General features: G+C 41.8%; 1 protein-coding gene across 1 annotated transcript; it reads left to right on the forward strand.

Moving 5' to 3' along the window:
- The first annotated feature begins 78 nt into the window (after positions 1 to 78).
- On the forward strand, positions 79 to 7,077 carry zpld1a (zona pellucida-like domain containing 1a). Its single transcript, XM_041952908.1, has 11 exons — positions 79 to 224; positions 767 to 880; positions 1,120 to 1,340; positions 2,130 to 2,311; positions 3,179 to 3,251; positions 3,727 to 3,824; positions 5,029 to 5,109; positions 5,211 to 5,382; positions 5,910 to 6,012; positions 6,446 to 6,475; positions 6,902 to 7,077. The coding sequence occupies exons 2-11, from the start codon at positions 775 to 777 to the stop codon at positions 7,075 to 7,077; spliced, it is 1,242 nt and encodes a 413-aa protein (XP_041808842.1). The 5' UTR covers positions 79 to 224; positions 767 to 774.
- The last annotated feature ends 7,957 nt before the right edge of the window (positions 7,078 to 15,034 follow it).

Consider the following 15,034-nt stretch of genomic DNA (forward strand, 5'->3'; position numbering starts at 1 on the left):
TTTGTATAACACATTCAGATTTGATGGACTTTCCCATGTTCACTCTGGACAGCCCTTTTTTGTTGACATGTTCAAATAATGAATCTCTTATGTGTAGGATCCCTTTTCCCCCCCTGCTCCTGAGTCCTGTTTCTAGTTGTCGGGTAGGGATGCTGTGCGGACCATTCCATCGTCTGTCCCGAGCTTATGGAGAACCGCTGACTCGCTGGCTTCCAGGAACCAGGGTGAGTGGTTTGACCTCTAATAGAGCAACGGTCTGCCTTTTTACCTTAAGCTGTCAGGAACAACACCATCTGCTGTCAGAGCTAGAGACGTTAACCACAAACTTGTGGCTGTTGCTCCTTTAATTTAGCTGATTCCTCAGGACTGATACTCTGCATCTGTGACTGACAACGATTATGTGATAACAGGTTTTCACAGGACAATGAGATGTGCACACAGAGATAAGCCATTATATTTTCTGAATTGACTGTATTTATCAGCACATCATCCAGCATCCTCTCTTATAATGTTGTTGCCAAAGCTGCAGGTGTTCAAAGATAATACAGTGTGACATTTGTTCCTCTGAAGTCAAACTGTTAGCTGAGCTCTCTTGGGAGAATCCTCCCCTCTGACATCAGTACAAAATGTCTCGAGTTTTCCCAGAAAAAATATTTAACTTTATGTTGGATTTCACTTTCTGTTTTCCCCACCTTTAAAGATACTGGAATGACAGAGGATAAAATGGATTTCTGACATTAAGTGCAAGTTTTCTGCTCTGTTTCAGGTGCTGAAATGGAACATATACTTTTGATTCTTTTAATATTTAGTAAGGCCTTATCAGTTGGAGCTCAATTTAATGGATACAACTGTGACGCCAACTTCCACAGCCGCTTCCCTGGTGAGGAACTCAAAGAAACTGACACAGATTCACACTTTTATTTTCCAGAATCACTGGATGGAATTTACATGTGATTATCTTTTTAACGGAAACTCAAACTAGCTACATACTCCAAAGAGGAGAGAACGACATTTTTGCTATTTGAGACAAACTTGGACTAGAATCTATATAACAAGATATCCTGCAACTCATTTTCATGTCTGTGTACACCTGTCTGTGTTTGTGTGTGTGTCCTGCAGCTGAGAGGGATATCAGTGTGTACTGTGGGGTGCAGACCATCACCCTCAAGATCAACTTCTGCCCCGTCCTCTTTTCCGGCTACACCGACACTGACCTGGCCCTCAACGGTCGTCATGGAGACGCTCACTGTCGCGGATTCATCAATAACAACACTTTTCCCACCGTGGTAATCTTTAGTATCAGCCTGGCCACGCTGGAGTCCTGTGGCAACTCCCTGGTGGTAAGAAGAACGTGTGTGTGAACAGTGTGTGAACAGATTTTACTGCATTATTTTCAACATCACGGGCACTGCACACGGTTGTGTTGTTAAATGTTGTTAAATCAAGACCTATCTGAAATAACATAATGTCAATAGCTTTGAAAAAATGAATTCTAATAAAAAAGGTAGTTTACTGTAAAGAGTGAATAATGGAGGTTTTGTGCTGTGATTCAGAAATGAGGCGTGCATGACAGACACTCCCTGCTGTCATTAAATCACTCATGGTCTTAGATGACTACAGTGACTACAGTTAGAACATTTTGTATGCTAATGAATACAGGCAGAACAAATACAGACTGAAGCTGAAAACTTTAAAAAGAGCAAAAAGCCTCCCAGCAGTCAGCCAGCTGTCTCCTTCACACTATCAGTGTTTTGATGTTGTTGAAGTTGTGTTTGTGCTGCATGGGACTGAAGTCCAGCGCTCGTTATCTCGGTGAAGGAGCTGCTCTTGGATCCTAGACGCCCTGTCAGGATGATAAATGAAAAACAATTCTTTAAACGGTTTAAAGGGAATCTTTGCTGAGTGAGCTGTCTCTCACCGTGTTTTCGCTGGGTTGAGCCGGATCGAACGAGACGGTTTCTGAAGGGTCCCTTCTCAGATATGGGGGGATTGAGCTGGGCTTTAGTGGGGCGCATGTTCAATGGTATGTCTGATGGTATCAACATCTGTCTACGTGCCCATACTAAGATAATGGTGGTCAGTTAGGGAGCCAGGAGGAGTGTTACCCACACTGATGTTGTTTGCTGCAGGTCTCCACAGCTCAAGGACCAAATGCTTATGGGAACCTGTCACTGGTGCAGATTGGAAACATATCAGGATATATCGACACACCAGATCCCCCCACCATCATTAGCTACCTGCCAGGTCTGCTGTATAAGTTCAGCTGCAGCTACCCGCTGGAATACCTGGTCAACAACACACAGCTGGCCTCGTAAGTCTTATTCACATTATCACTTCCACTTGGTTGAAATGTGCTGTAGTCGGGTGCTACAGAGGGCCAACGAGACATAAACAGTAAAATGAGTAAAACTAATTGTTGTTGCTGTTGGCTGTGAAAATCTTGCACTGTCTGCCCAACAAGTTGGACTGGAGAAAGTTTATGTGCTGCATAGTTTTTGTATCAGAGGGTTGCTGATTCATCTCTGCGCTCATCTCTGAGGCTGCAGTCTGTGATGTCAGGTTTTTTCATTATGCCAATTGACTGAAGAAAAAACACCTCAAATATGCAATGAATACAGTTTAGCACAGTAGTACTGTCTCTGTTATTTTGTCTAACAAGGACAATTTATGGAGCAATGGACAAAATATTACAGTACAAAATTATCAAAGTATAAAGCATTCAGAGACGGCATGTCTGTTGTGTCCACCTCCTGTATCTAAAATGTATAAAACCAGTATGTGGATCTGATGAGGAAAAGAAAGAAAAAAGAAAATTTCACAGCAGATGGATACAGCAAGCAAATTCAAATGAGCAAATATTGATATGAAAGTAGAGATTATTTCATCAGAATTTCATGTTGAAGATTTAAAAGGCTGTCTGGGATTTACACTGCATGTTTCAGATACGGAGTAAAAAACACTGTGTTATGTCAACCATATACAGGCTGAATAAATTAAAGTAAGAGATAGAACTTAGGTACGGTACCACGAGTTTATTTGTCTTTATTAGCATTGTGAATATTAGTAAGTATGTTTGCAGAGTTATCTGATACATAAAAGATGCAAATTTCACTCAAAATATTGAAATCACCTCTCAAAATGTTCGATGGCAGCTTTGATCTTTTTATCTTTATTAAAGGTCAGCTGCTGCAATCTCAGTGAAGGACAGCAACGGTACTTTCATCAGCACGTTGAATCTACTGCTGTACAATGTAAGTTCACACCAGCTGGGTCTAAATATCTGTTATTTTGCTGCATTTGAGAGCTGTTGTACTGGAGACAAAGCTGTAAACCGCAATGAATAAAATAACATAAGAGGCTCTGCGGCAATCTGCACCTTTTACATCTGTAACTCCAATGACGTCTGAGAATAATGATACACATATGAGACGGAGAAGACACCAAAGACTCAGAAAACCTTTTATGCAGATCCAGTTGGGTGCAAATTACCTTTAATCCCATAATTGGAAAAGATTAAACTCAATTTACCCTCAGTACATTTCAAATCTTGTGCTAACTAAAGTCAATTTGAACCAAACACTGTTAAATAGGATTCCAGGAAAACCAGATGACAGATATGTGGGAATTTATGAACTGTAGGGAAATTGTACAAAGCTCGCTCAACAAGGTGAAAGGAAAGAGTCCGGAAATGTGACAAATGTGCTGAAGCACTTTGTTTATGTGCAGGACTCGTCGTACATTCAGCAGCTGTCCATCCCCATGGCAGGACTGACCCTGAAGACGCGGGTGTTCGCAGCTGTAAAAGCTTCTAACCTGGATAGAAGGTATTCAGTCAATATCTAGCCTTTCCATCTGAAGAGGTTACCATATCACTTTATTGTCACTTTACTAATCATTTCTCTTCTGCAAAGTTGTTTGACTATTTTAACAGAAATGTTACGATTAGTACAAAGCAATAAACCCATATACCTGATAACTGTGCAGAGCATTACACAAGGCTGTAAAATGACATGATAATTAGATAACAAAGAAACTGAGTAAAGATTTCTGGCACAACAAAGTGTAGGGAGAAGGGAGACTGTCTGAAGAGGTCAAAACTCACCCTGTCCAACCCTGTGTCCCACATATTATGATTATACACTCATTTTAACAGAAAATACAGTTTGAAAGAATGCTGCTTGGATTGTGTTTTCTATGAACATACTGAAGAAACTCTATTCATTAGCATACAGGATCTGCTAAATTGCAAAATGTTGATATTGAATGTATAAGCAGAATGTTCACCCACAACATGCTTCATTTCCTAGAGTATCCACCTCATGCAATTAATGATTCAACTCCGTTAGTGTCAGGGAAAGACGATGGTCCTGGGAAAGATCCCGAGATGTGTTTTAAGACTCTGCATGGAATAATAACTTTTATCTCTCTTTAAAAAAAAATACTCCCTCTCCCTTATTGAAAAAATCTAAATCAATGAATATGCAAATATTGTTCATTTCAAAAGTTTGTATCAAACTCTGCACAGTGGAGCTCAAACAAACCAAGTGAAGGAACATTTAGCAAAAAGACATTTTCTACTGGAGGGAGACTTTAAATGCTGAAAAAGTCAGACAGAGACATCACATGAAACATTTAACCACCATCTTTCCCATCCTCAACCAAAGGCCTTAAGTGGACTGAGAATGTGACCCCTGGTCTCTGGTCTCAAACCCCTGTGCTTTGTCCACCGCCCGTCCACCCTGACCACCTGCCTATGACTCATGTGCAGTAGATAGATGTACACTAGAAACATCTTTGCCAGGGAACGCTGCCCAGGCAGCAGATACATTTTCCTACAGAACATGGAGATAGGGTTGGAATGTCACGCGGCAGTTCTGGAAATACAAAGATTATTTTGGTGCTGCACTTCTTCTCACCTATCAGGAGAAGTGAGCAATGTGCCACCAAAGTGTCTGAGTAACCCTTTACATCTCCATGACATTTGCAAGTCCCTTAAGTCTGGATTCACTAATTCTTAATGTTAAATAGATGGAACATTCTAATGGACTACTGTTACACCACGCCATCTGGAAACCCTACCGATGACCTCCGCTACGATCTTTTCTTTAGGTAACTCCAAGTTGAAAGCAGATCTATATTTTTGTTCAGTTCTGATGTTTCTCCTGCTCTCCTTTCTAATAATGCGTCTGAATTTTCCCTCCCTGAGCCAGCTGTGAAAAAGATCCCCAGACCACCGTCTTTGAAAACGGGAAGAGCCAAATGGGCCGCTTTGCCTTCGAAGTATTCCGCTTTGTTAAGCACAAGAACCAGAAGATGTCCACTGTCTTCCTGCACTGTGTCACCAAGCTGTGCCGAGCGGATGACTGCCCGATGCTCATGCCGGTGAGCCTGACAAAGGACACCTTCACACACAGCATGACAAACTATTAGGACTAAATATAACACACGTATTTTGTCAGCAGCTCTTTTAAACCCATTTTCAGCTTAATTTCATGAGGGACGGTATGTGACAAAGAAACTTCACCTGGACTCACCTGCGCAGCTTTCAAACATTCACTCATACTCATCAAGTAAATGCATTTACATATATATCTATAGATGATAGGTTTGCTGTTGATCCATCTCTACGTTTACTTAAGTAGGATTTTGAATACAGGACTTTCACTTGTGATAGACTTTTTTTTTTTACATTGTTGTATTGGTACTTCTAAATAAAGGGTTAGGGTTAGGATTAGGAGTCAGAGTGAGGGGTTAGGTTTAGGGGGTTATACTGAATACTTGTTCCGCTACTGGTAACCATACATCAGAGTTTATATAATATCTTCAGGTGTTTCATGACATGCTGGCCTTGTCACGAGAAACGGGAACACATCAGTGGAGTTTCATCTCTCCATTTGTGTTTGTTATAGATCTGTGGCAGCAGGAAAAAGAGAGATGTCTCAGAAGGAAAGGAATCAAACGGCGCATTTGGGAACGCTGTCCTGACTGCCGGACCCATCATCACTCGGAGTGGTACAGTCTGATCACACTCCTCCTCCTCTGTTATTCCTTTTCCTCAGCGTCTCTTCCTGACATTATCCAAACGCCACGGTTACGGTCTGTGTTGGCTGAAACATAATAGACTACAGCGCCATAAACACTTTTCATTCTTCCAGCTGTACAATTCTTTTTCTTTCGCTGTGGTTTCTAACAGTTCTGCAAGTTGTGTAAGTCTGCAGTGATTTCCAGTTTGGATGTATTAAATGGTGGTTGAGTGTGTCAGCTCAAGCTTTGACACTGGGATGTTGGCTGATGATGAAAACCTGTTTGGACCTCCTAGAATAGATAGTCAGAGAGCGCCTGAAGGCATCCTGCTGTACTGTACAAGAAATGAACAACACACAATTGAGGTATACTGTATTTGGATTTCTGTTATCTTTAAATGTCCTTTACTGTTTTTTCACAGATGAAACACCAACCAACAACTCTCAGCTGGGTAAGCTTTCACATTCTGTTCACTCCCGCAGAAACTAGTGAATTTGCACAGGTGGAGACAGCAAAAGCAACTGATTGCAATTAAATGGAGTGCAAGCAAAGAGAGCACGTTTCAGTTGAGGAAAACATGCCTAGGATTTGTTCCTGTGCTCCAAATGCAGCGTGTCTGCTGGCTTTATTATATCCTGGTCTATCTGACTCTAATGAGAGTGAAGAAATTGGTATCGCTGGTGTTATGATGGATTCTCCTTCCCGCTGATTGTTGATTGTTTCATTCCCGCTGTTTCGGCCGGCTGAATCATTTTCTACTGTCAAACAACAGCAACACAATTTCTGTATGGGAAATTTGATAATCGAAGTGAATTTAAGAGTATTGAAAACGCGGTAGAACAGCTTTGATTGTGTCTTTGTGTTTGTGCCACTCTAGCCCACCTGAAAGCTCCAGTGTTTCAGATGAACACAGTGACGAGCGCGCTCATCTCAGGCGTGATAATCCTGGGCGTCATGAGCGTTTGCTTCTTCATCTTCTCCCTCACCCTCCTCAAAGGCAAGAGCACGCCTGTCAGCAGCCTGTCTGGAGTCCGCAACCCAGCCTTCAACTGACCGCCAGAACTGAACTCAGACACTCCTCCATACCACAGAGCTAAGCGAGGGGCGAGCAGCGGATGTGACATGATGTTTGTGCATGTAGTCATTTTACAGGATAAAAGCTAAATGTTGATTTAGAAACTTGTTAACAGGTCTCTTTAATGTGCATAGTGTAGGAGTAAAGCAGGACCTTTTATATGTTTTCTGTACTTTGTGTTTCAACCATCTGGCAGGCTAGGTCTCAACCTGCATGTGATCATTTGCCATGCAGTTTTAACCCACTTAATTCAATACCTCAGCTACACAGCTTTCATTTGCAGGGTATAGGATCAATTGCAAAGCTTACAGAATATTATGATATTGCATGATCTAATAGTAAAACTCACTCTTCCTGCTAAGAGGCCAAAATATAAGAACACTTCATTGAAAATATAACTTAAGAGAATGAGGGAAACTCTACATATAAAAGTAAAGGTTAAAGCCTTGGATCGAGTGGTTAAATGGGCTAACAGGAAGTTTCAGGCTCAAATGTTAAGTTTTCTTGAAATCTAACTTTTAAAAGTATATTTATGTTTTAATTGGAATAAATGTTTAATTTATTAATATTGCTACATATTACAGAGGTAGTCTGGTGATTAAACGATTAATAGGTCTTTCTACCTAAATGTGTACACTCACTCACTTTGAATATTTTATGCAATGTGGCGGCAATAAACTTGTTTGGTAAGTTTCATTTGTACATGCACCCAATGTAATTGTGTATAAATTTCCCAAAATGTGTTCTTAAAATGCCATTTATTATCTACTCCTGAGCTGTGCAAATTGTGTACAATTGTACATATTGCAAACATTGCACTTTGACTTGTGATTAAAACTTGGCCGGTGTCATCTTTCTTAACATACAGTATGAATTTCTTCATAAAGTCGACTGGGGAATTGCAGTCAGAGACAATAGGAGAATGATGTGAAGTCAGAGGTTGTTTAATTACACAGAAAAAAAAAAAAAAAAAAACAGAATATGAAAAAAGGAGATTTTTAAAAGAAGCAATCTCCTATTTGCATCAATGCAAATGACATCATGTGACAGCATATATAATAAAAATGTTTATAACATAAACTGACCAGGGAAAAATAATCCCACAGACACCCACACTGTCTCTAACCACTGCTTCTAGGAACAAAATCTAATGGGATCTGTTAAAAAAAAAGAAGAAGTAATTTCTAGCATCTATTAATACTCTTTACAGTGAAGCAACAGGTGCTATCCAGGTGCTGATGTGGTTTGAAGTGTGTGTGAAAGATACACCGTAACTGCTGGATCGGACTGTGTAGGTTTAAAACTTGCTTGTCTTGTCTGTTTTTCTTTCTTTTTCTCTTCTTTTCCTGTATTTTTTCTTCTCATTTCATCATGTCTCCCATGTAGCACCAGATAGCGTGTGTTTATACTGTTGTGTGTAAATGGTGTAAAAATTATGAGTGGTGGCAGACTCTAAAGGAAAATTTGCTCCCCTTCACTCAAACTGACACAAAGAAATTAGACATTACAATCTAATCATACTAGATCTGAATAATCTGGTGGTCTTTCATTAATCACAAAATGTTCAACTTCTCAAACTGCAAACCTTCGGACGTAGAGGCTAGAAGCAGGTGAACATAGGGAGATATTCTCTGCTGCCAGTAGAGCCCAAAAACACAACTAGAAGAAAGAGTATACTGGACTTAACTTCATCAGATGGACATTAAGGAAAGACAATGTTGGTCCATAACTGCTGGTTGTGTCAATAAGCAGCTAATGATGTGATGGTATGTCAGTGTTGTATTCCCCCAAGTGGCCAAACAGCTGTTACTGCAGATTTTCAATGTTTGTACAAATGAATTTTCAATGAATTTGGTGTTTGTGGGTTGTGGGAGCTGTAAGACTGAATTCATTTTGGGTGGAATTGAGAATTACGGTATCACCATTAGACAGTTATCCCTCCCTAATGAAGGGAAAAAATCCTAGGAATGCTAAAGGGAAAGGAATTCCAGCGACTGGAGTGTCTGTAGGTGTTACAATAACTTCCAGTGTTAATGTGCTGGTTTGCACTCTGGCAGTGCTCTCATGGTTTAAGAGTTGTTATATGTTCTGAAAATAACTTCACACTTCAGAACATTGTCTAAGCCAACTACAAAGAAACAGTTCAAAGCAGAGAGCCATGACTGATGTTTAATTCAAACAGTGTTTAAAGTGACAGGAATCATCTGGGCAAGTCATCTGAGAAAAAGAGATTGTCTCCAGGCGATGAGTGTGGAAGACGTAGTGTGTGAAAGAAATCAAAAACACACTGTTCTATGCAAATTTGTGAAAACCATGAGAGCACTGTCAACGTCAAGGAGGGTGTAGCCAAAGTGGTTTGGTGTCAGTGCACATGAAACTGTTCTGAAGTGACTGTCAGTGAATGCATCAGTAGCTTTAAGCAGTGTAGCTCTCTTCACTGCTGACTGAGAACACTGTCAGCTCAGCCGTGATGCACAGTATGTGAGAGGTGAACTACTCTACTTGCCTGCTAGCCTGCCTTGCTCTATCAAAACTACACCTGGTGCTTGAACTTCCTGGGCTGCGGGCAGGCACGGTGACTTCCTGGAACCTTGCAGTCACTGTAAGGCTGCCAGGAAGTGATTGTGCCCGGACTCTGAATCAAGTCCAGCACATGTGTCCTTGTTCCTTGTCAATTTTTTTTTTTAATTTCTGTTTGAGTACAGATTAAACAAATTGGGGAGATTTAGAAGTGCTATAGGTTTGTAGTTGTTTGGGCAGAGCCATACTAACTGCTCCTCTTGCCTCCAGTCATAGCTCATAGCTCTCATAGCCCCATCTTGTGGGTCACAGTGCTTTCAGTGAATAGGAGAATAGAATAGGAGGTAGACCATAAAGCATGGCAGACATGCTACTGTTCAGTATGACCTGACTTCTCTTTAAGAATCCAGACGTCTCCTTGGTTCATGTAGATCACCTAATGCACTTGATATAATAATCTTCAGTCAGTGCAAATATACATATGTGTGTGTGTGTGTATATATATATATATTAAAGTTTACTTGTAAGGGGTTGTTATGGAGAAAATAATCTAATGATATCACCCAATATTTTACACAATGTACAGTGATAGCAGTCCTCGTGGGTCCACAGTACAACAGGATACTGCACATTGTTTTGGTTAATCTGCTGGAAAGGTCACTTAGGTAAGGTTATCAAGAGAACTACACCCACCTATTATGTTCAGCAAGAGAAATTGAGGGTCATATCGCTCACTGTGTCCTCTCACATTTTCCTCAATGTAAACGGATGCATTCATGTGTCAAACATTTATTGGTGATTAAAGCGACACTTGGGTGATCCCTTAACAAATTACAGTAAAACCTTTTCTAAAAAGTGATCCATGATGGAAATTTGAGCGTTTCCTCTAAAGGGGAAATACTTTTGAAATACTTTTGTAGCATACTAAGCAACACTACATTCAGTTAGCAGATTATAGTATATACCTGTGTCCCTTAAACAGAAAAACACTTTTAAAATGATTGTGTTTTGATTTTTGCTGATCAGTGTATGTGTAATTTAAAGAAAGGACAGACTCACAAAGCCCATTTTCCTCCTCCTTTACGGCTACTGTTAACTGCCTCCACAAGGATATTATCATGAACTTATTGTACATAACATTTTTTTATTCCACAAGAGTCCTGTGGATAGGAAAGATTCTCACATGAACATTCTGGACACATCCCTTTTAACTGAAAAAACCTTTAGGTCCATGGGATGTCTGTGTTTCTCATATCAGTGCACAGTGCACACGGGACTTTGGGATGTTAGGAATGCAACTGGAGTGTTTATAATAAGTAGTCATGTGGATTTCCGCCTTGTACAGATCATGTGTTGATTAGCTATGCTATGCCATAAAGCATTTTAGACAGCCTCAGAGCTCGAAGGTAAAGGAAAAGAATGGCAATGAATAGCAACAGTGCTGGTATGTAGCTCAGCACTTGCTCAGGTGCCACCAGTGTCTCTAGATATACACATAATGAGAATTCTCTCATCTCAGTTGGTGATAATGATTTCTCTGTAGCACATACCTTCCCTGATAAGGAGAACCCTGGAAATACTGTAACGATCCACTTGCTTTTATCAGTGTGGATTTGCCTGCCACCACTATCAGTGAAATCCTGTAGCTGTGAAAGGCGCTACATCTGGTGCACACTCACTGTGGATGTCTGCCATCCATAAGCCATGCATGCATGATGGCTTGATGTGATGAATCCAGAAGAAAGCCATTACTGGTTTCTCTTATTATTCAATATTACTTATTATGTTTGATGTATTCTTCTTCCTCCTGTCCGGCCATCTTCTATATCATGTCTTTCCAGTGGTCGGCGCAGGCAGGTGAGCGCAGCAGCATTTGGTTCAGCCAGGTCATCCCCGGAACATTGTGTATCTTGGTTACATCTCATGATGTGTTTGATGGTTTGGGGTTCTCCACACACACATGCGGTGGAAGTTGTTATTTTCCATTTCTTCATGGACACCTTGCAGCATTCTTCGCCGACCCACAGGCGGTGCAGCGTTTTCCAGACAGCCCCAGGATGATCGTGGCCTTTAGCCAGGCTTTGTCTGGGTTGATGCCTCTCTCAATCCATCGGGTTATTTGGCTGCCAAGGCTGTTCCACTGGTTCTGCCGTTCAGTAATCCTGGCATCAGTTGAGGTGGTCTCCAGTACTTCCGTGGTGTGCAGGAAACTGCTCCTGGAGCTGAGCCATTTCTGGGCAGCAGAGTACTCATGGAGTGAGGGCTGGTCGTCATGGCCTGGGGAGCGATGTCAGGGAGGGCACAAAGGCAGTGTACAGAGGTTGTTTTGATGCACCCAGTCATTATCCCGTAGGTCTTGTTGAGGATAGGGTCTAGTTTATGTGATTGGAATGATCTAATTGTTGAAGGCTGTTCCTGGTGGAGACGAGATGTTTGACTTTAGTTCATTTCACAAATATGACAAATAATTCAAGACACTGCCGATACTGTAAGGAAAGAAGTCTCCAGCAGAGGCAAACATACACCATAATACATCAGATCTGAAATCAGAAAACTGCAAATTGGTCACCAGCTCTAATACGTGTAAATTATGCCTATAGATTTTTAAGATCCCTCACTATCCTCTCTAACAGAAATCATGCTGTTGAGATTCGCAGCAGGGCTGGAGGCCGGCTACATGGCTGAAGGGCTGGAGGCCGGCGGCTGGGAGACTGTCAAGGGAGCCAATGGAGCCAGGGAAACAGGAGGCTGATGAAACACAGCCACAGGGGACTGCTGCAGCTCACGGTCAACACTCTGCTGTGGCACAGCTGGGGACCAGAAGCAGGTGTTGGTCCAGCTGCCAACTGGGAGCCAGCTGTGTTGGTCAGCCTGCCAACTGGGAACTAAGAGCAGGCATTGACCAGGGAGCTAGGCCATGGAACCTCTACATCACTGGAAAGCAGAACCTCCAGGGCGGTGAGCAACATGAGGATGAGGAGCTGGGCTGCTGAGAAACATATCAGCCAGAGCCTCACTTTCTTCCCAGGTATTTCCAGAAGGTGTCTCCAAGACAGGATCAGGCAGGGAACTGCTAGTCCATCTGGTCAACTGGCTGGAAGCAGCCCAAAGGATCTCAGGCTCTAGAACAAGGTCCAGCAGAACAGAAACCAGGGAGCTGGATGACAGGGAGCTTTGACGTCGTTGAGAGCCTTGTTTTCTTGTAGGGTCTGTTTTCATAGCAGCCAGGCCTCTGAAAAGGAAGACTCCTGGGAATCCTCAGAGGGGGAATCAGGCAGTAAGCTATAGCCAACTCAGGAACAGGAATTGGCTGGAGGCTAGCAGGTCAGTGGCTAGCCAACTCAGGAGCTGGAGCTGGCAGGACGTTGGCCTGCTGGACAGAATCTGGCTGGCTTAGCAGCAGGAAGGCTGCAGGCTCTCAAACCAGAGCCTAATCAACTGGAGACCTAGCTTGCCAAAGGCAGACAACTTGACAAAGACTGAACTGAAAACTGGACTTAAATACAAACTAAACTAATGAGGGGAATGAGGTGAATTGAACAGGTGAACAGGAAAGGAGCTGATTGGCTTGAGACAACACTGGAAAGGAGGCTGAGACAGGGCAAATGTGGGGAGAAAGTGTGGAGGGGAAAGCAAACTGGGGAGGAGCACAGGAAAAGACGATGCATACAGACCACAGAACCCAAGAAAACAACAAACAGACAGGACCGGGACAAGGCCATGACACCTCCACTTTCTCCAGCGTGAATAATTTATAGATAAATAAGGATATCTAACTTTGTAAATAGATTAGATCCATGTTCACTCTGACAGTTATTCTGAATTATTGTCATAGTTATTATACAAGCAGTTGAAGCGGTGGACACAGTAGGAAAAGCATTCTGGGGCGGCGCTGACATTTTTGTAAGATAGTAGCTGTCATTATCTGTCACTGTCACTTATCCTCAGTCATCCTCACAAATGTGCAAAGTAAATTCGCAAAATACAAATGCCCATATAAAGAAAGGCTCTCAACAGAGGCAAGGGAGTGTTATATTACAAAGCTGAAGTTAGTTAATGAGAGGGTTTGGGTTAGCTAATCTTAGCTCACTGAATGCTGACCAAACACTGACTAATCATGCATAATCAATCTACTGGTATCTAACAAGATGAAGCACATAGCTTCAGCCTACCTTGTGTGCCTGACTGTATACTGCAGCATTTCCTGTTTTGAATCTTTTTCAGAGTATAATGGGTTTTGTGTTAGTTCAGCAGTTTTTTTGTCAATGAGTCTTTCAGAGTAATGTGACCTCTGTGCACCACCACACTGTTCTGTGTTATGTCGGCAAAGGGGTCCAACATCTGGAACTTTTCCATTTTCAGCAGAAGATTGCCTCTCCTGTATCACAGGATTTAAGAGTTAACATTTTCTGTCATTCTAAATTCATCAGCTGACCTCGTTAAAAGGCCCTGCTCGGGTGGTATGACTGCTCTGAAAAGAACACAATGGAGAACATCCTCCCTGACAACACAAAACAGGGCTCCAGCCTTCACATATGGCTTCACAGGTATACTGATGACACTGAAAGAAAACCATCTATTGAGTCCATAGCAGTTGTGTAACAATGGTGACACTGAGCAACAATCAGTCCAATATTCGTTTTCATTAAGGTTAATAAACCTAAAATAATGACAGACTCGCTTTATTTCCAGCACATCTTATTAGAATTAAATAGCTAACCTGCTGCAGTCTGTATTTAGTATTAAGTCATTTCAACAAATTGTTCATGTTGCTTTGTGTCATTCTCACGTGGTTGCTGAAGATATTGGTGAGCCACTGTGTATTCCTCCAGAAATATTCCCCTAACCAATGTAAACACTGCACCCAAGTGCAGTACCTGCAGCACCCTCTGGGATGTGGAACTATCCCACAGGATTATCTTTGGGTCATGATAAAGGATATTGCTGCTATTGTCAATACGTATACTCTTACCTAAAAAGGGCATCAAAGTATTGTGGCTTGTCCCTGGAGATTTAACACTTGCTTCACGGAGTCTCATGTTTGCATTCTAAGGGAATCTGTATGTTTAAAAAAAGGAGCAAGGTCATTGTCCCTCATATAGACTCTCACTGTGTAGGGTTTCACTAAACAGCCTTAAGCTATGGTCCATGGAACTCCCAGTACAAATGAATTGTTTCTATGGAGTAAAGTCAAGGTGGATATGACCTTGTTTCTGTCCAATCCTAAGAAAGAGTCATAGCTATATAAGAATCACCACCACTCCACTGAGAACATACATTGCTCAAAGCAGTAGACAAGCAGAGGAAGGGGACAAGGTCAGTGGGACATCAAGGTGGGTGCCAAGTCAGGTGACAGTAACGTCTGCAGAAATGTCCTGTTCTTTTGATGTAACATTGTCTTTTCCTTTTACAGAC

The sequence above is a fragment of the Chelmon rostratus genome, chromosome 14, assembly GCF_017976325.1.
Source record: "Chelmon rostratus isolate fCheRos1 chromosome 14, fCheRos1.pri, whole genome shotgun sequence".
NCBI lineage: Eukaryota > Metazoa > Chordata > Actinopteri > Chaetodontiformes > Chaetodontidae > Chelmon > Chelmon rostratus.

Bases quoted from the DNA above. Each gene is read 5' to 3' on its own strand.
- zpld1a (XM_041952908.1), top strand. From the start codon at position 775: ATGGAACATATACTTTTGATTCTTTTAATATTTAGTAAGGCCTTATCA. The intron at 3,825-5,028 runs GTATTCAGTCAA...AATGTTAAATAG, and splicing joins GCTTCTAACCTGGATAGAAG to ATGGAACATTCTAATGGACT. The intron at 6,476-6,901 runs GTAAGCTTTCAC...GTGCCACTCTAG, and splicing joins AACCAACAACTCTCAGCTGG to CCCACCTGAAAGCTCCAGTG.